This window comes from Oratosquilla oratoria, chromosome 27 (genome assembly GCF_046742065.1).
Source record: "Oratosquilla oratoria isolate Oo_2021 chromosome 27, ASM4674206v1, whole genome shotgun sequence".
Taxonomy (NCBI): domain Eukaryota; kingdom Metazoa; phylum Arthropoda; class Malacostraca; order Stomatopoda; family Squillidae; genus Oratosquilla; species Oratosquilla oratoria.
The window spans coordinates 8,426,262-8,445,494 of record NC_134803.1 but is presented as its reverse complement, the minus strand read 5'-3'; the positions used below and the strand labels follow the sequence as shown (position 1 = coordinate 8,445,494).

At 34.9% G+C, this 19,233-nt stretch overlaps 1 protein-coding gene across 10 annotated transcripts in view; it reads left to right on the top strand.

Annotated features, from left to right (window-relative positions):
- AMPdeam (AMP deaminase) overlaps positions 1–19,233 on the top strand; it is a 432,435-nt gene that overhangs the window by 288,838 nt on the left and 124,364 nt on the right. For all 10 annotated transcript variants that reach the window (XM_076210194.1, XM_076210195.1, XM_076210191.1 and 7 more), the window contains one exon: positions 14,620–14,767. In XM_076210194.1, coding sequence (XP_076066309.1) covers positions 14,620–14,767 — 148 coding nt within the window. The remainder of the gene's footprint in view (positions 1–14,619; positions 14,768–19,233) is intronic.

Here is a 19,233-nt window from a genome sequence, read left to right as displayed (position 1 = left end):
AACATATTAAATTGGTGACGCATGATCGTCCTTGTCTGAATCCAAATTGCCTTGGATTTAACACTTTGTTTTTTTCTAAATATTTTACCCATCTATTTTTGATAATTCTTTCACAAATTTTTGCTATTGTACTTGTTAGAGAGACTGGTCTATAGTTGGTAGGTTCTTCTTTATTTCCTCCTTTATATATAGGTACTATATTTGCTTTTTTCCAATCTTCTGGAACTTTTCCTTCTTTCAAGGAACTGTTTAGTATGCTATGTATTTTGTCTGCCAGTTCATTCCTGCATTCTTTCAGAATCCAGTTTGCTATTTCATCTGGTCCATGCGATTTTCTGACATCAAGATTACTCAAGTGTGTCAATATTTCATTCTTTGTTACTTCTATTTCTTCCATAGGAGGGACTTTCTCTTTCCATTCGTTCTCTTCAGGTTGTATGTTCTCCTGTGTAAACACTGATTTAAAATGTTTGTTCATAATTTCTGCCATTTCTATTTCCTCAGTGTATTCAACTCCCCCTTGTCTTAATTTCTCCAAGTCTTGTTTGTTTTTCATTTTATTGTTTACAAATCTGTAGAATAGTTTTGGTTGATCTTTACACTTTTCTATGACATCTTTTTCATATTTTCTCTTTTCCTCTCTGCACGTTTGTACATATTCATTTCTATAACAGGTATATATTTTCCATTTTTCAGGTCTGTCCTTTTTCCATTTGGTCCAGGCTTTGTCTCTTTTGTCTTTTAACTCCCTACAGCTTTTGTTGTACCAGCATTTTACATATTCTTTTTCTTGTTTTTGTCTTGGGACATACTTTTCCACTCCTTTTTTGTAAATTTTTGTCAGAATATTCCATTTCTCTTCTACTGTTGTTTCTTCTTTGTATATTTCTTCCCAGTTTTCTTTTTGAAAGAATTCTCTTATTTGATCAAAGTTTGTTTTTTCATACATAATTCTTCCTTTTCTATATTGTTCATTTCTTTTCATATATTTTTCTTCATTAAGTTCCAGTTCAATCAATATGTGGTCACTTTTACTTATTGGTGTTTTATATTCAATCTTGTCCACTATTCTAGGTTCAGATGTAATTATTAAGTCTAGTCTCGATGGCTCTTCTTCATTTCTATACCTAGTGTTCTCCTGTATCCACTGTGTCATTGTATGGTCAGTAATCATCTCAAGTAGAGCGTTTCCCCATGAGCCGTCTCCACCCTTTACTGTCATTTCTTCCCAGCATATTTCTTTGCAATTAAAGTCGCCCATCATAACTATTTTTCCTCCATCTTCCATTATCTTGTTTAATGCTATCTTTGTGTTCTCTAACATACTTTTATGTTCACTCTCTTCCCTTGAGGCTGTTTTTGGGGGCACATAATTTATCACAAACTTTCTGCTCTTCTTATCTCTGTCTTCTACTTCCATCATTATCATCTCTACTGTATTCTTTCCATATGTGACACACTTCACGTTTATATCCTTCTTAGTCAGGAACATAACTCCACCCCCTTGCTTTTTCTCTCTGTTTCTAATCCAATAATTATATGCATCATGTCCTACACTGTTGGGTGGTAGTGGACCTTTTAATTTTGTTTCTACAATTCCCATTATGTCTGGTTCTTTTTCCTTCAAATAATCATTCAGCTCATTCAATCCTGTTATTAATCCATCTATATTTGTGTAAGACACTCTTAGTTTTCTGCCACCTCCATTGTGTTCTCTGTTTCCCTTTTGTTTTTCTCTTGTATGTCGACTTTCTTTAGTTTCATATTCACTACTCTCCAATAGAATCTCTCTTTTTCTGACTCCGTTCTGTTCTCGTTTTTTTCCTTAGCTTTAAGTCTTTTCTGTTTTTCTTCCTCTCTTTCCTGTTTATTCATTTCCCTTTTTATCCATACCTTTTTATATTGTTCACTTGTTGCTAGTTTCCCTGTTTTGGATAAGATATTCTCTGCCGTCGTTTGTGACTTGAATTTAATCTTAATTGGTCTGGTCTTGTCTGTGCTATACTTTCCAAGTCTAAATTTCTCTTCGATTTGCTTCATAATTTCCAGTTCATCTTCCTGTACTGATTCTAGTAATTGGCTTACTTTTTCGTTTTCTTCTTTGATTCTTGTGGTTCTATCTGGGTTGTGTTTCTCTTCCATTCCTAATATAATTATACATTTCTTCTTGTCTGCTAAATCTCTTACTATATTCTCCTTTTGTCTCATCACTTTAATAACTGAGTCTTCAGTATGTTCTTTCAATTGCTGTTTGATTATGTCAGTGAATGAAACTTTGTTTTCTTCTTGGGTTGTCTTCCAATTTTTAGCTTCTTTAGTTATGGTTTCTCTGTTTTCTTTACTATTCCTCTTCAATTCCTCATTCTCCACCTTTACTTCTCTTAACTGTCTTTTTAGGTCTTCTATTTCATCAGTTAAGTTTTTGTTCGCCTTCTCTAGTTTTTCCAATTTTTTAAATCTCTCGGCAATTTTAGTCATCTTGCCAAACCTAACTTCCCAGTTGTCAGACATTTGTTCAAGTTTTTCCTCCAGTTTTTTTTCAGTCGGGGGAGGTTGGTATCCGCCACCCTTTCATTAAATCCTTGGAAATTATCATCCTCACCTTCCATTGAACTGCTTTTATCTATGTTTCTGATCTTTACATTTTTATTAGACATTTCGTCGTCACTCAGCTGATCGGGGGGCCGTTTCTTGTTTACATTACGTCTGTCTGCCTGGGCCAAGTCTTCTCCTTCCTCATTTCCTTCCATTTCCCTCAGCAATCCCTCCCCTTCTCCTCTTTCCCTACTTTCCCACTACCCCACGAGCAATTTCCCCCCCCACCCTGTAAATACAATAGGTACTTCCTTTGCTTCGGGATCCACGAAATTTCACTTTTTCTTCAGAACGTCGTCTATGCCGTCTGTTCGTTGAAGTGTGTATTTACCTAGTTGTATTTACCTAGTTGTATTTTACGGGAAGGGGAGCTATGCTCGTGAGGTCCCGTCTTCATATCTCATTTTATCTAAACTATTTTTAAATTCATGTATTGTTTTTGCACACACCACTTTCTCATCTAACTTGTTCCAACTGTCTATTGCTCTGTGAGGAAAGCTGTTCTTTTTAAAATCTCTTCTATAGTTGTCTTTTTTTATTTTCTTTCCGTGTCCTCTTGTATTTCTGTCATCCCATTTTATCAGATTCTCTCTATCAGTAATTTCTATGCCTTTCATGATTCTGTAAATAGCTATCAAATCTCCTCTCTCTCTTCTTTGCTCTAGTGTCTGTAGTTTAAGTTTTTGTAGTCTCTCTTCATATGATAGTTTTGAGAGTGTTGGTGCCAGTTTTGTAATTGCTCTTTGTATTCTTTCAAGTTTTTTTATACATTTTTTTGTACTTGGTGACCATATCGTTGCTGCATATTCTAATCTTGGTCTTATCAGGGTGATTAGGATTTTCCTCACCATTTCTTCATCCAGGTATGTAAATGCCACTTTGATTGTTCTTATTAAATTATAAGTTTCTCCAAAAATCTTATTTATATGTTTCTCAGGTGACATATTATTCATAACAATGACTCCCAGGTCCCTCTCATTTTCTACTCTTTTTATTCCTTCTTCTCCCAAATTATATGATCCTGTTATTCTGTTTTTGCTTTTTCCAAATTCCATTATACTACACTTTTTTGTATTGAACTCCATCTCCCACTTCCTACTCCATTCTTGTACTTTATTTAGATCTCTCTGTAGTGATTCACAATCTTCTTCAGTTTTCACTCTTTTCAGTAATTTTGCATCATCTGCAAAGAAGCTCATATAGCTTTCAATTCCTTCATCCATATCATTAATATATATAGCAAACATTATTGGGGCCAGAACTGTTCCCTGCGGGACACCGCTTATTACTTCATTCCATTTTGAGTGCTGATCTCTTATCACTACTCTCATTTTTCTTTCTTGCAAAAAGTCTTCCATCCAATTTAGCAATTTACCTTGTATTCCTCCTTCATATTCTAATTTCTTAAGCAACTTCTTATGTGGTACTTTGTCAAAAGCTTTTTTTAGGTCTAGAAATGCACAATCAGCCCATCCATCTCTTTCTTGTATTATATCTATTAGCCTTGAATAGAAACATATTAAATTGGTGACGCATGATCGTCCTTGTCTGAATCCAAATTGCCTTGGATTTAACACTTTGTTTTTTTCTAAATATTTTACCCATCTATTTTTGATAATTCTTTCACAAATTTTTGCTATTGTACTTGTTAGAGAGACTGGTCTATAGTTGGTAGGTTCTTCTTTATTTCCTCCTTTATATATAGGTACTATATTTGCTTTTTTCCAATCTTCTGGAACTTTTCCTTCTTTCAAGGAACTGTTTAGTATGCTATGTATTTTGTCTGCCAGTTCATTCCTGCATTCTTTCAGAATCCAGTTTGCTATTTCATCTGGTCCATGCGATTTTCTGACATCAAGATTACTCAAGTGTGTCAATATTTCATTCTTTGTTACTTCTATTTCTTCCATAGGAGGGACTTTCTCTTTCCATTCGTTCTCTTCAGGTTGTATGTTCTCCTGTGTAAACACTGATTTAAAATGTTTGTTCATAATTTCTGCCATTTCTATTTCCTCAGTGTATTCAACTCCCCCTTGTCTTAATTTCTCCAAGTCTTGTTTGTTTTTCATTTTATTGTTTACAAATCTGTAGAATAGTTTTGGTTGATCTTTACACTTTTCTATGACATCTTTTTCATATTTTCTCTTTTCCTCTCTGCACGTTTGTACATATTCATTTCTATAACAGGTATATATTTTCCATTTTTCAGGTCTGTCCTTTTTCCATTTGGTCCAGGCTTTGTCTCTTTTGTCTTTTAACTCCCTACAGCTTTTGTTGTACCAGCATTTTACATATTCTTTTTCTTGTTTTTGTCTTGGGACATACTTTTCCACTCCTTTTTTGTAAGTTTTTGTCAAAATATTCCATTTCTCTTCTACTGTTGTTTCTTCTTTGTATATTTCTTCCCAGTTTTCTTTTTGAAAGAATTCTCTTATTTTATCAAAGTTTGTTTTTTTCGTACATAATTCTTCCTTTTCTATATTGCTCATTTCTTTTCATATATTTTTCTTCATTAAGTTCCAGTTCAATCAATATGTGGTCACTTTTACTTATTGGTGTTTTATATTCAATCTTGTCCACTATTCTAGGTTCAGATGTAATTATTAAGTCTAGTCTCGATGGCTCTTCTTCATTTCTATACCTAGTGTTCTCCTGTATCCACTGTGTCATTGTATGGTCAGTAATCATCTCAAGTAGAGCGTTTCCCCATGAGCCGTCTCCACCCTTTACTGTCATTTCTTCCCAGCATATTTCTTTGCAATTAAAGTCGCCCATCATAACTATTTTTCCTCCATCTTCCATTATCTTGTTTAATGCTATCTTTGTGTTCTCTAACATACTTTTATGTTCACTCTCTTCCCTTGAGGCTGTTTTTGGGGGCACATAATTTATCACAAACTTTCTGCTCTTCTTATCTCTGTCTTCTACTTCCATCATTATCATCTCTACTGTATTCTTTCCATATGTGACACACTTCACGTTTATATCCTTCTTAGTCAGGAACATAACTCCACCCCCTTGCTTTTTCTCTCTGTTTCTAATCCAATAATTATATGCATCATGTCCTACACTGTTGGGTGGTAGTGGACCTTTTAATTTTGTTTCTACAATTCCCATTATGTCTGGTTCTTTTTCCTTCAAATAATCATTCAGCTCATTCAATCCTGTTATTAATCCATCTATATTTGTGTAAGACACTCTTAGTTTTCTGCCACCTCCATTGTGTTCTCTGTTTCCCTTTTGTTTTTCTCTTGTATGTCGACTTTCTTTAGTTTCATATTCACTACTCTCCAATAGAATCTCTCTTTTTCTGACTCCGTTCTGTTCTCGTTTTTTTCCTTAGCTTTAAGTCTTTTCTGTTTTTCTTCCTCTCTTTCCTGTTTATTCATTTCCCTTTTTATCCATACCTTTTTATATTGTTCACTTGTTGCTAGTTTCCCTGTTTTGGATAAGATATTCTCTGCCGTCGTTTGTGACTTGAATTTAATCTTAATTGGTCTGGTCTTGTCTGTGCTATACTTTCCAAGTCTAAATTTCTCTTCGATTTGCTTCATAATTTCCAGTTCATCTTCCTGTACTGATTCTAGTAATTGGCTTACTTTTTCGTTTTCTTCTTTGATTCTTGTGGTTCTATCTGGGTTGTGTTTCTCTTCCATTCCTAATATAATTATACATTTCTTCTTGTCTGCTAAATCTCTTACTATATTCTCCTTTTGTCTCATCACTTTAATAACTGAGTCTTCAGTATGTTCTTTCAATTGCTGTTTGATTATGTCAGTGAATGAAACTTTGTTTTCTTCTTGGGTTGTCTTCCAATTTTTAGCTTCTTTAGTTATGGTTTCTCTGTTTTCTTTACTATTCCTCTTCAATTCCTCATTCTCCACCTTTACTTCTCTTAACTGTCTTTTTAGGTCTTCTATTTCATCAGTTAAGTTTTTGTTCGCCTTCTCTATTTTTTCCAATTTTTCAAACCTCTCGGCAATTTTAGTCATCTTGCCAAACCTAACTTCCCAGTTGTCAGACATTTGTTCAAGTTTTTCCTCCAGTTTTTTTTTCAGTCGGGGGAGGTTGGTATCCGCCACCCTTTCATTAAATCCTTGGAAATTATCATCCTCACCTTCCATTGAACTGCTTTTATCTATGTTTCTGATCTTTACATTTTTATTAGACATTTCGTCGTCACTCAGCTGATCGGGGGGCCGTTTCTTGTTTACATTACGTCTGTCTGCCTGGGCCAAGTCTTCTCCTTCCTCATTTCCTTCCATTTCCCTCAGCAATCCCTCCCCTTCTCCTCTTTCCCTACTTTCCCACTACCCCACGAGCAATTTCCCCCCCCCACCCTGTAAATACAATAGGTACTTCCTTTGCTTCGGGATCCACGAAATTTCACTTTTTCTTCAGAACGTCGTCTATGCCGTCTGTTCGTTGAAGTGTGTATTTACCTAGTTGTATTTACCTAGTTGTATTTTACGGGAAGGGGAGCTATGCTCGTGAGGTCCCGTCTTCATATCTCATTTTATCTAAACTATTTTTAAATTCATGTATTGTTTTTGCACACACCACTTTCTCATCTAACTTGTTCCAACTGTCTATTGCTCTGTGAGGAAAGCTGTTCTTTTTAAAATCTCTTCTATAGTTGTCTTTTTTTATTTTCTTTCCGTGTCCTCTTGTATTTCTGTCATCCCATTTTATCAGATTCTCTCTATCAGTAATTTCTATGCCTTTCATGATTCTGTAAATAGCTATCAAATCTCCTCTCTCTCTTCTTTGCTCTAGTGTCTGTAGTTTAAGTTTTTGTAGTCTCTCTTCATATGATAGTTTTGAGAGTGTTGGTGCCAGTTTTGTAATTGCTCTTTGTATTCTTTCAAGTTTTTTTATACATTTTTTTTGTACTTGGTGACCATATCGTTGCTGCATATTCTAATCTTGGTCTTATCAGGGTGATTAGGATTTTCCTCACCATTTCTTCATCCAGGTATGTAAATGCCACTTTGATTGTTCTTATTAAATTATAAGTTTCTCCAAAAATCTTATTTATATGTTTCTCAGGTGACATATTATTCATAACAATGACTCCCAGGTCCCTCTCATTTTCTACTCTTTTTATTCCTTCTTCTCCCAAATTATATGATCCTGTTATTCTGTTTTTGCTTTTTCCAAATTCCATTATACTACACTTTTTTGTATTGAACTCCATCTCCCACTTCCTACTCCATTCTTGTACTTTATTTAGATCTCTCTGTAGTGATTCACAATCTTCTTCATTTTTCACTCTTTTCAGTAATTTTGCATCATCTGCAAAGAAGCTCATATAGCTTTCAATTCCTTCATCCATATCATTAATATATATAGCAAACATTATTGGGGCCAGAACTGTTCCCTGCGGGACACCGCTTATTACTTCATTCCATTTTGAGTGCTGATCTCTTATCACTACTCTCATTTTTCTTTCTTGCAAAAAGTCTTCCATCCAATTTAGCAATTTACCTTGTATTCCTCCTTCATATTCTAATTTCTTAAGCAACTTCTTATGTGGTACTTTGTCAAAAGCTTTTTTTAGGTCTAGAAATGCACAATCAGCCCATCCATCTCTTTCTTGTATTATATCTATTAGCCTTGAATAGAAACATATTAAATTGGTGACGCATGATCGTCCTTGTCTGAATCCAAATTGCCTTGGATTTAACACTTTGTTTTTTTCTAAATATTTTACCCATCTATTTTTGATAATTCTTTCACAAATTTTTGCTATTGTACTTGTTAGAGAGACTGGTCTATAGTTGGTAGGTTCTTCTTTATTTCCTCCTTTATATATAGGTACTATATTTGCTTTTTTCCAATCTTCTGGAACTTTTCCTTCTTTCAAGGAACTGTTTAGTATGCTATGTATTTTGTCTGCCAGTTCATTCCTGCATTCTTTCAGAATCCAGTTTGCTATTTCATCTGGTCCATGCGATTTTCTGACATCAAGATTACTCAAGTGTGTCAATATTTCATTCTTTGTTACTTCTATTTCTTCCATAGGAGGGACTTTCTCTTTCCATTCGTTCTCTTCAGGTTGTATGTTCTCCTGTGTAAACACTGATTTAAAATGTTTGTTCATAATTTCTGCCATTTCTATTTCCTCAGTGTATTCAACTCCCCCTTGTCTTAATTTCTCCAAGTCTTGTTTGTTTTTCATTTTATTGTTTACAAATCTGTAGAATAGTTTTGGTTGATCTTTACACTTTTCTATGACATCTTTTTCATATTTTCTCTTTTCCTCTCTGCACGTTTGTACATATTCATTTCTATAACAGGTATATATTTTCCATTTTTCAGGTCTGTCCTTTTTCCATTTGGTCCAGGCTTTGTCTCTTTTGTCTTTTAACTCCCTACAGCTTTTGTTGTACCAGCATTTTACATATTCTTTTTCTTGTTTTTGTCTTGGGACATACTTTTCCACTCCTTTTTTGTAAATTTTTGTCAGAATATTCCATTTCTCTTCTACTGTTGTTTCTTCTTTGTATATTTCTTCCCAGTTTTCTTTTTGAAAGAATTCTCTTATTTGATCAAAGTTTGTTTTTTCATACATAATTCTTCCTTTTCTATATTGTTCATTTCTTTTCATATATTTTTCTTCATTAAGTTCCAGTTCAATCAATATGTGGTCACTTTTACTTATTGGTGTTTTATATTCAATCTTGTCCACTATTCTAGGTTCAGATGTAATTATTAAGTCTAGTCTCGATGGCTCTTCTTCATTTCTATACCTAGTGTTCTCCTGTATCCACTGTGTCATTGTATGGTCAGTAATCATCTCAAGTAGAGCGTTTCCCCATGAGCCGTCTCCACCCTTTACTGTCATTTCTTCCCAGCATATTTCTTTGCAATTAAAGTCGCCCATCATAACTATTTTTCCTCCATCTTCCATTATCTTGTTTAATGCTATCTTTGTGTTCTCTAACATACTTTTATGTTCACTCTCTTCCCTTGAGGCTGTTTTTGGGGGCACATAATTTATCACAAACTTTCTGCTCTTCTTATCTCTGTCTTCTACTTCCATCATTATCATCTCTACTGTATTCTTTCCATATGTGACACACTTCACGTTTATATCCTTCTTAGTCAGGAACATAACTCCACCCCCTTGCTTTTTCTCTCTGTTTCTAATCCAATAATTATATGCATCATGTCCTACACTGTTGGGTGGTAGTGGACCTTTTAATTTTGTTTCTACAATTCCCATTATGTCTGGTTCTTTTTCCTTCAAATAATCATTCAGCTCATTCAATCCTGTTATTAATCCATCTATATTTGTGTAAGACACTCTTAGTTTTCTGCCACCTCCATTGTGTTCTCTGTTTCCCTTTTGTTTTTCTCTTGTATGTCGACTTTCTTTAGTTTCATATTCACTACTCTCCAATAGAATCTCTCTTTTTCTGACTCCGTTCTGTTCTCGTTTTTTTCCTTAGCTTTAAGTCTTTTCTGTTTTTCTTCCTCTCTTTCCTGTTTATTCATTTCCCTTTTTATCCATACCTTTTTATATTGTTCACTTGTTGCTAGTTTCCCTGTTTTGGATAAGATATTCTCTGCCGTCGTTTGTGACTTGAATTTAATCTTAATTGGTCTGGTCTTGTCTGTGCTATACTTTCCAAGTCTAAATTTCTCTTCGATTTGCTTCATAATTTCCAGTTCATCTTCCTGTACTGATTCTAGTAATTGGCTTACTTTTTCGTTTTCTTCTTTGATTCTTGTGGTTCTATCTGGGTTGTGTTTCTCTTCCATTCCTAATATAATTATACATTTCTTCTTGTCTGCTAAATCTCTTACTATATTCTCCTTTTGTCTCATCACTTTAATAACTGAGTCTTCAGTATGTTCTTTCAATTGCTGTTTGATTATGTCAGTGAATGAAACTTTGTTTTCTTCTTGGGTTGTCTTCCAATTTTTAGCTTCTTTAGTTATGGTTTCTCTGTTTTCTTTACTATTCCTCTTCAATTCCTCATTCTCCACCTTTACTTCTCTTAACTGTCTTTTTAGGTCTTCTATTTCATCAGTTAAGTTTTTGTTCGCCTTCTCTAGTTTTTCCAATTTTTTAAATCTCTCGGCAATTTTAGTCATCTTGCCAAACCTAACTTCCCAGTTGTCAGACATTTGTTCAAGTTTTTCCTCCAGTTTTTTTTTCAGTCGGGGGAGGTTGGTATCCGCCACCCTTTCATTAAATCCTTGGAAATTATCATCCTCACCTTCCATTGAACTGCTTTTATCTATGTTTCTGATCTTTACATTTTTATTAGACATTTCGTCGTCACTCAGCTGATCGGGGGGCCGTTTCTTGTTTACATTACGTCTGTCTGCCTGGGCCAAGTCTTCTCCTTCCTCATTTCCTTCCATTTCCCTCAGCAATCCCTCCCCTTCTCCTCTTTCCCTACTTTCCCACTACCCCACGAGCAATTTCCCCCCCACCCTGTAAATACAATAGGTACTTCCTTTGCTTCGGGATCCACGAAATTTCACTTTTTCTTCAGAACGTCGTCTAAGCCGTCCGTTCGTTGAAGTGTGTGTGTGTGTGTGTGTGTGTAAGTAACCACTAGGAAAAGTAAACTAACGAAGCAGAGCGCTTTCGAATAATTACATCTGCGCTGAAGATGTAATTATAAGAAAGCGATCTGCTTCGTTAGTTTACTTTTCCTAGTGGTTACTTACACATTTGTGAACACACGTTCCTAGTGTTTTTATTGCATATATATATATATATATATATACTGTATATATATATATGTATGTATATATATATATATATACATATATACTGTATATATATATATATATGTATATATATATATATTTATATATTTATCCATACCTGTTTATACAGATAACTTTTTGGTAGTTTCCCTGTTTTTGCTTAGATATTTTCTGCTGTCATTTGTGACCTGAATTTAACTTTAATTGGTTTGGTCTTGTCTATACTGTATTTCCCTAGCCTATAAATTTCTTCAATTTCTCTCTGTATTTCTTATTCACCTTCGTGAGATATTTTTAATACCTTGTTTACTTTTTCTTTCTCATCCATTACTCTTGTAGTTCTATTTGGATTATGTTTCTGTTCCATTCCTAATATAATTATACATTTATCTTTATCTACTGACTCTCTTACTATATTCTTCCTCTCTCTCTCATCACTTTAATTACTGTGTTCTAAGTGCGTTCCTTCACCTGTTGTTTCATTATATCTCTAAATTCAATTTTGTTACCCTCTTGGACTTTTTTCCAACCACTTACCTCTTTTTCTATGGACTCCTTATTTTTCTTATTCTTCTTTTATTCCTCATTTTCATCCTTTACTTCTTTTAACTGTCTTTTTCTTCTGTTTCCTTTGTTAGGTTTTGATTCTCCTTCTTAAGTTCTTTCAATTTATCAACTCTTTGTGTAATTACTACGAGTTAGCTAAACTTAACCTCACATGATTCGTTCATTTTTGTTAGTTTTTCTTCTAGACTTGCTAATCAGGGGAGGTTGTCATCTCTTCCCTCATTAAATCCATAGAAATATATATCTCCGCTTTCCATTGAGCTGCTCTTATCTATATTCCTACTTTTAATTTCCTTACTTGTTCCACATCAGCTGTGTCGTCTGCACATCGTTTATTGTTTACACCCCTTCTGGCGTTTGAGGCATGTTCATCTCCTTTCTCATTTCCATCTATTTTCTTCAGTAATGGCTCCCCTTCACTTTTTTTTTACCTGCCCACTACACCACGAGGTTTCCCCTTCCCTACTAATACAACACAGGTACTCCGTCGTCGCTGAAATCGACGAAAGTTGCGTGTTTTTTTTTTTTTTTTTTTTTTTTTTTTTTTTTTTTTTTTTTTAGTTCCAATCTTCACCGTCAATCCGAGGATGTGTGTGTGTATTTTTACGTAGTTGTATTTTGCGGGAGAAGAGCTATGCTCGTAGACCCCCGCAGTTGTATCTTTCCGCATCCAATTCTTTCTTAAAGTCATGTGTAGTTTTAGCACTCACTGTTTTTTCTTTCAATTTATTCCATGTATCTATTACTCTGTGTGGAAAGCTGTTCTTTTACAGATCTCTTCTGTAACCGTCCTTCTTAAGTTTCTTCGTGTGTCCTCTTGTATTTCTTCTGTCCCATTTAAGTAGATCATCCCTATCAAGGATTTCCATCCCTTTCATAATTCTGTAGATGGTTATCAAATCGCCTCTTTCTCTTCTTTGCTACAGAGTTAATAAGTTTAGTTTGTCCAATCTTTGTTCGTATGTCAACTTGCTAAGTGTTGGTGCCATATTTGTTAATGGTCTTTGAATTCTTTCTAGTTTCTTTATGTTTTTTATTGTATTGGGTGTCCATAGTGATGCTGCACACACCAATTTCGGTCTTATCAGTGTAACTAGTATTCTCTTTACCATTTCCTCGTCTATGTAGTTAAAGGCCACTTTCATTGATCTTATTAAGTTGTAGGTTTCTCTAACTATTTTGTTTACATGTTTGTCTGGTGTCATGTCATTTTAAATAATTACTCCTAGGTCTCTTTCTGGGTTTACTTTTGTAACTTCCTTTGTTCCAATTTTGTATTGACCGAATATTCTATTTTTGCTTTTTCCAAATTCCATTATGCTACATTTTTTAATGTTGAAATTCAATTCGATCTTTTTACTCCAATTCCAGACTTTGTCCAGGTCTTCCTGAAAAGATTTACAATCTTCTTCGTTACTCACTCTCTTCAATAGTTTCGCATCATCTGCAAAGAAGTTTATATAACATTCAATTCCTTCATCCATGTCATTTATATAAACAGCAAACATTATCGGAGCCAACACGGAGCATTGGGGAACTCCACTTATCATGTTTACCCAATTTGAGTTCTTTTCTCTAAGTATCACCTTCATTTTCTTCCTTCCAAGAAGTCTTTCATCCATTCCAATAATTTTCCTTGTATTCCATCTATTGTTTCAATTTTTCTTGGTAGTTTTTTGTGTAGTACCTTGTCAAAAGTCTTTTGTGGGTCCAAGAAGGCACAGTCTCCCCAGCCATCTCTTGTATTATATCCACCAATCTTAAGTAAAAACATATTAAGTTTGTAGTACATTATCTTCCACTTCTAAATCCAAATTGATTGGGGTTTAATATTTTGTTCTCTTCCAAGTGTTTAGTCCATTTGTTTTTAATAATCTTTCTCATATTTTTGCAATTGTGCTTGTAAGGGATGCCGGTCTATAGTTTGTTTGATTTTCTTTATTTCCTCCCTAATATATTGGTACAATATTATCATTTTTCCAGTTTTATGGTACTTTTCCTTATTTGAGTGAGAAGTCAATTATTTTGTGTATTTTATCTGTGAGTTCATCTATGCATTCTTTTAATATCCAGTTCGCTATTCCGTCTGGCCCACGTGACTTTCTGACATCGAGTTTCCTTATTTGGTCCTTTATTTCTTTCTGTGTCACCGTTATTTCTTTCATTTTAGGGGATTCTTCTTGGTGACCTTTATCCCACAATTGTGAGCTTTCAATTGTAAATACAGACCTAAAGTGTCTGGTCATTACTTCAGCCATTTCTACATCTTCTGTGTATTCTTTATTTCCTTCACGCAGTTTCACTATTTCATGTTTGTCTTTTAGTTTGTCATTTACATATCTGTAAAATAGTTTATGTTGATCTTTGCAATTTGCTATTATATCTTTAACATAGTTTCTTTTTTCCTCTCTTCGTATGTATACGTATTCATTTCGCAGTTTAATGTATATTTGCCATTTAGTCTCTTTTTTGTCGCTCTTCCATCTTTTCCTAAGTTCATCAGTATTGTCTGTGATGATGATGGGGGGGAGATATATTTATATTTTATTTTATTCATTTATATATTCTTTTTAGACAATTGCGTGTACGTCCTTTTGACAATTATGCGTGTGTCATCTTAATGCCATTGTGTTTACATTCTCTTTTAACTATTGTGTTTGCATCATCCTGGGACTGTCGGGCCTCCTACTGGAAGCTCTTTCGCTGACATTTGACTTTCTTCGGCAGAGGACAGGACAGAGAACGTCAGAACACGAGGTACGAACCCTCAGAGACGGTTGCAGACGACCTCGACACCCACACCTTCCCCATCGACGAGGCAGACATGGCTCCTCACTTTCAGAGGGTCTACATCAGTGGCGAAGAATCCAATTCGGTAAGATTCTTCCTTGAGCAATCCACTTTGATTTCAGGCTGATATGAGCTATCATTAAGTGGCCAGGAAATAAGAAACGAAGGTGTTCCAGCAGTGTGGTGTTTTTTATTCACCAACCACCTACGGCCACCGAAATCATTCGTATGCTCCTCCTAGGTTTACCGAACTTCTCCAAGACAAAGTCATAAGCTATGAGTTCGACTCTGGTACAAAACGACGGTAGAGAGAACCTTTGGTAATATATACTACTGGATATGGCTATTGAATACACAATGACTCATTGGGTAAAGGAAAATACCAGATACAGAAACTGAAGGACCATTGAGACTAGACCTAATATTTACGTCAGAGCCTGAAATTGTGGATAAAATTAAATACAAGACACCATTTGGGAAGTGACCACATGATTTCTTTAGCAATTTCTTATGTGGGACCTTATCAAAAGCTTTTTTCAGGTCTAGAAATGCACAATCAGCCCATCCATCTCTTGTATTACATCTATTAGCCTTGAATAGAAACAAATCAAGTTTGTGACACATGATCATCCTTGTCTACATCCAAATTGCCTTGGATTTAGTACATTGTTTTTTTTTTTTTCCAAATCCCTTAACCATCTAATTTTGATAATTCTTTCACAAATTTTAGCTACTGCACTTGTAAGAGAGACCAGTCTATAGTTAGTAGGGTCTTCCTTGTTTCCCCCTTTATATATTGGTACTATATTTGCTCTTTTCCAATCTTCTAGCACTTTTCCTTCTGTCAATGAACTGCTTGTTAGACTATGTATTTTGTCTGTTATTTCATTCCTGCATTCACTCAAAATCGAGTTTGCTATTTCATCTAGTCCATGTGATTTTCTGACATCGAGATTACTCAAGTGATTCATTATTTCTTTTCTTATTACTTCTATCTATTTCATAGGGGGACTTTCTCCTCCCACTTGACATCTCTAGGTTGTATGTTCTCCCTTGTAAACACTGATTTAAAATGCTTGTTCATAATTTCTGCCATTTCTATTTCCTCTGTGTATTCAACTCCTCATCGTAGTTTCACTAATTCTTGTTTGTTTTTCAGTTTGTTGTTTACAAATCTATAAAATAGTTTTGATTGATCTTTACATTTTTCTATGACATCCTTTTCGTATTTTCTCTTTTCTTCTCTGCACACTTGTACATATTGGTTTCTATAACTAGTATTTATTTTCCATTTTTCAGGTCTTTTGTCTCTCTTCCATTTTATCCAAGCTTTATCCCCTTTGTCTTTTAACTCCCTGCATCTTTTGTTGTACCAACACTTTAAATATTCTTTTTCTTGTGTTTGTCTTGGAACATACTTTTCCACTCCTTTATAAATTTTTGTCAAAATATTCCATTTCTCTTATACTGTTGTTTCCTCCTTGAGTATCCTTTCCAGTCTGCTTTTTGAAAGAATTCTCTTATTTTATCAAAATTTGTTTTTCCATACATCCATCTTCCCTTTCTATATTGTTCATTTTTTTCCATGTATTTTTCCTCATTTAGCTCCAGTTCAACCAACATGTGGTCACTTCTACTTATTGGTGTCTTATTTTCAATCTTGTCCACTATTTCGTGTTCTGATGTGATTATTAGGTCCAGTCTTGATGGTTCTTCCTCATTTCTGTACCTAATATTCTATTGTATCCATTGCGTCATTGTATGTCCGATAATCATATAAAATAGTACATTTCCCCATAGGTCATCTCCACCCTTCACTGTCATCTCTTCCCAGCAGATTTCTTTACAATTAAAGTCACCCATTATAACTATTCTTCCTCTATCTTCCATTATCTTATTTAGTGTTATCCTTGTGTCTTTTAACATATTCTTGTGTTCTCTTTCTTCCCACGAAGCCATTTTAGGAAGCACATAATTTACTACAAACTTCCTGCTCATTCCATTCTTGTCCTCCACTTCCTTGATAATCATCTCTACTCTATTCTTTCCATGTGTGACATTCCTCACATATATATGCTTCTTAGTCGGGAACATAACTCCACCCCCTTGTTTTACCTCTCTGTCTCTAATCCAATAATTATATGCACCATGTCCTACACTGTTGGGTGGTAGTGGTCCTTTCAATTTTGTCTCTACAGTTCCCATTATGTCTGGTTCTTTTTCTTTCAGGTAATCATTCATTTCGTTCAAGCTTGTTATTAAGCCATCTATATCTGTGTAAGACTCTTAATTTTCTGCTACTTACATCGTGTTTTCTGTTTCCCTTATGTTTTTCTCTGCTATGAACCATCTCCTCACTTTCATATCCACTAGTCTCCAATAGAATTTCTCTTTGTCTGACTGTTTTTTCTCATTTTTTACCTTAGCTTCTAGCCTTTTTGTTTTCTCATCCTCTCTTTCCTATTTATTAATTTCTCTTTTTATCCATACCTGTTTATATTGATCACTGTTTGCTAGTTTCCCTATTTTTGCTAAGATATTTTCTGCTGTCATTTGTGACCTGAATTTAACTTTAATTGGTATAGTCTTATCTGTATTGTATTTCCCTGTCCTATATATTTCTTCAATTTCTTTCCCTGTTTCTTGTTCATCCTCTTGAAGTACTTCTAATATCTTGTTTACCTTTTCCTTCTCTTGTACTCTTGTAGTCCTATTTGGATTATGCTTCTCTTCCATCCCTAATATAATTATACATTTCTTTTTGTCCGCTAAGTCTCTTACTATATTCTCCTTCTCTCTCATCACTTTAATAACTGTGTCCTTAGTTTGTTCTTTCATCTGTTGTGTCACTATATCTCTAGATACAATTTTGTTGTTCTCTTGGACTTTTCTCCAACCTTATGCTTCTTTTGCCATGGATTCTTTATTCTCCTTATATTTCTTTAATTCCTCTTTCTCATCTTTTACTTCTTTTAACTGTCTTTTTAATTCTTCTATTTCTCTATTTAGGTTTTGGTTCTCCTTTAGTTCTTCCAATTTAACAACTCTTTGCATAATCCGTGTAAGTTGGCTAAACCTAACCTCCCAACATTCAGTCATTTTCTCTAGTTTTTCCTCTAGACTTGCTAATCGGGGGAGGTTGGCATCCCCCCCTTCATTAAATTCATGGAAAATATTATCTCCATTTTCTATTGTGTTGTTCTTATCTATATTTCTAAATTTAATGCTTTTACTAATATTTTTGTCTTCACCTGCATCGTTTGCAGCCCTCTTGTTGACATTTCTCCCGATGTCCGGGGGAGCTCGTTCATCTCCTTCCTCATTTCCTTCCATTTCCCTCAGTAATCACTCCTTTTTTCTTTTTTCTTCACCTTCCCATTACACCACAAGTTTTCCCCTTTGCTACTAATACAACAAAGGTACTCCCTCGTTATTGAGATCCACGAAAATTGCACTTCTTTTCTGGAGTTCCAATCCTTGCCGTGAATCCAACATACGTGTGTGTGTGTGTGTGTTTTAAAGCTGAATAGTGGCCTGAACAATGACATGCTAATGTGTTTCTTGTCTCTCATCAGAGGAATTGTTCTGTCCGACTTATGTCTTGGGAGTTTGTTGGAGTAAGGAGTGTGGTAGTTAAACTTGAAGTGTTTGTTATGGGATCTTAGTGTGTATGTGTGTTTTTATAGATGTGTTGATTTAAGCTGGTAGTAGGTTGTAGTAAATATTTGAGTAGTAGGCTACCAGTGATTTTTTGAGCCAATTGGTAGAGCCTTTGTTATGGAATAAATGTGTGGAACTGTAGGAGGGTGGGTTTCCTTTTTTTTGTGTGTGTGTGTGTGCTGGAATTTTGTTTTTCAACCAGGAGTGGTGGAAGGCATCTATCAAAGATCTTAATGTTATTGGCCCTAGATGATTTAGCTGGATTTTGTTTTTTCAGTATGGTCCGGGATTCCTACATATAGTGTAATTTCTATAACTCAAACTGATAATGATGTAAGTTTTTTATTTTCATCATATAAAATTTGTGTTGTTTTATATTTTGTGTGTCTTATATTTTGTATTTTATATGCCAGCACTTTGATGCATCCTGAAGTGTTTTCCCTGTCTTCTCTGTGTTACACATGAGGGGATAGAGAGGTGAGTGTTGGTGATTAAATGAAGTGGCCTTGCTATGGATATACTATGTCTCGCTGCATTGCTTCTGACCGGGGTTGGGCAGGAGACAGGGATGACCCATCATCTATGAGGAGCTAAGATGAGAGGGATACAAAGGTGGTGCACGGGAGTGGAATGGGTGGGAATGGAATAAGTGGGAGTGGAATAGGTGGGAGAGGGTGGTGGCCTTTGACCTAGCTACTTCCCTTATAAGGGAGAAGTCTTTATTATATAGATAGATATTAGACAAGTGTTAATGAACCAAGGATAAATTCACTCATGTCAGTGACTTGAATATTTATGTGTATAAAGGAGTCAGTAAAGGACTTCTGATTTCGAATACTGATCAAACTTTACATTCTAAGGACATAGTATATTTTCTAGCTGCATTCTCAC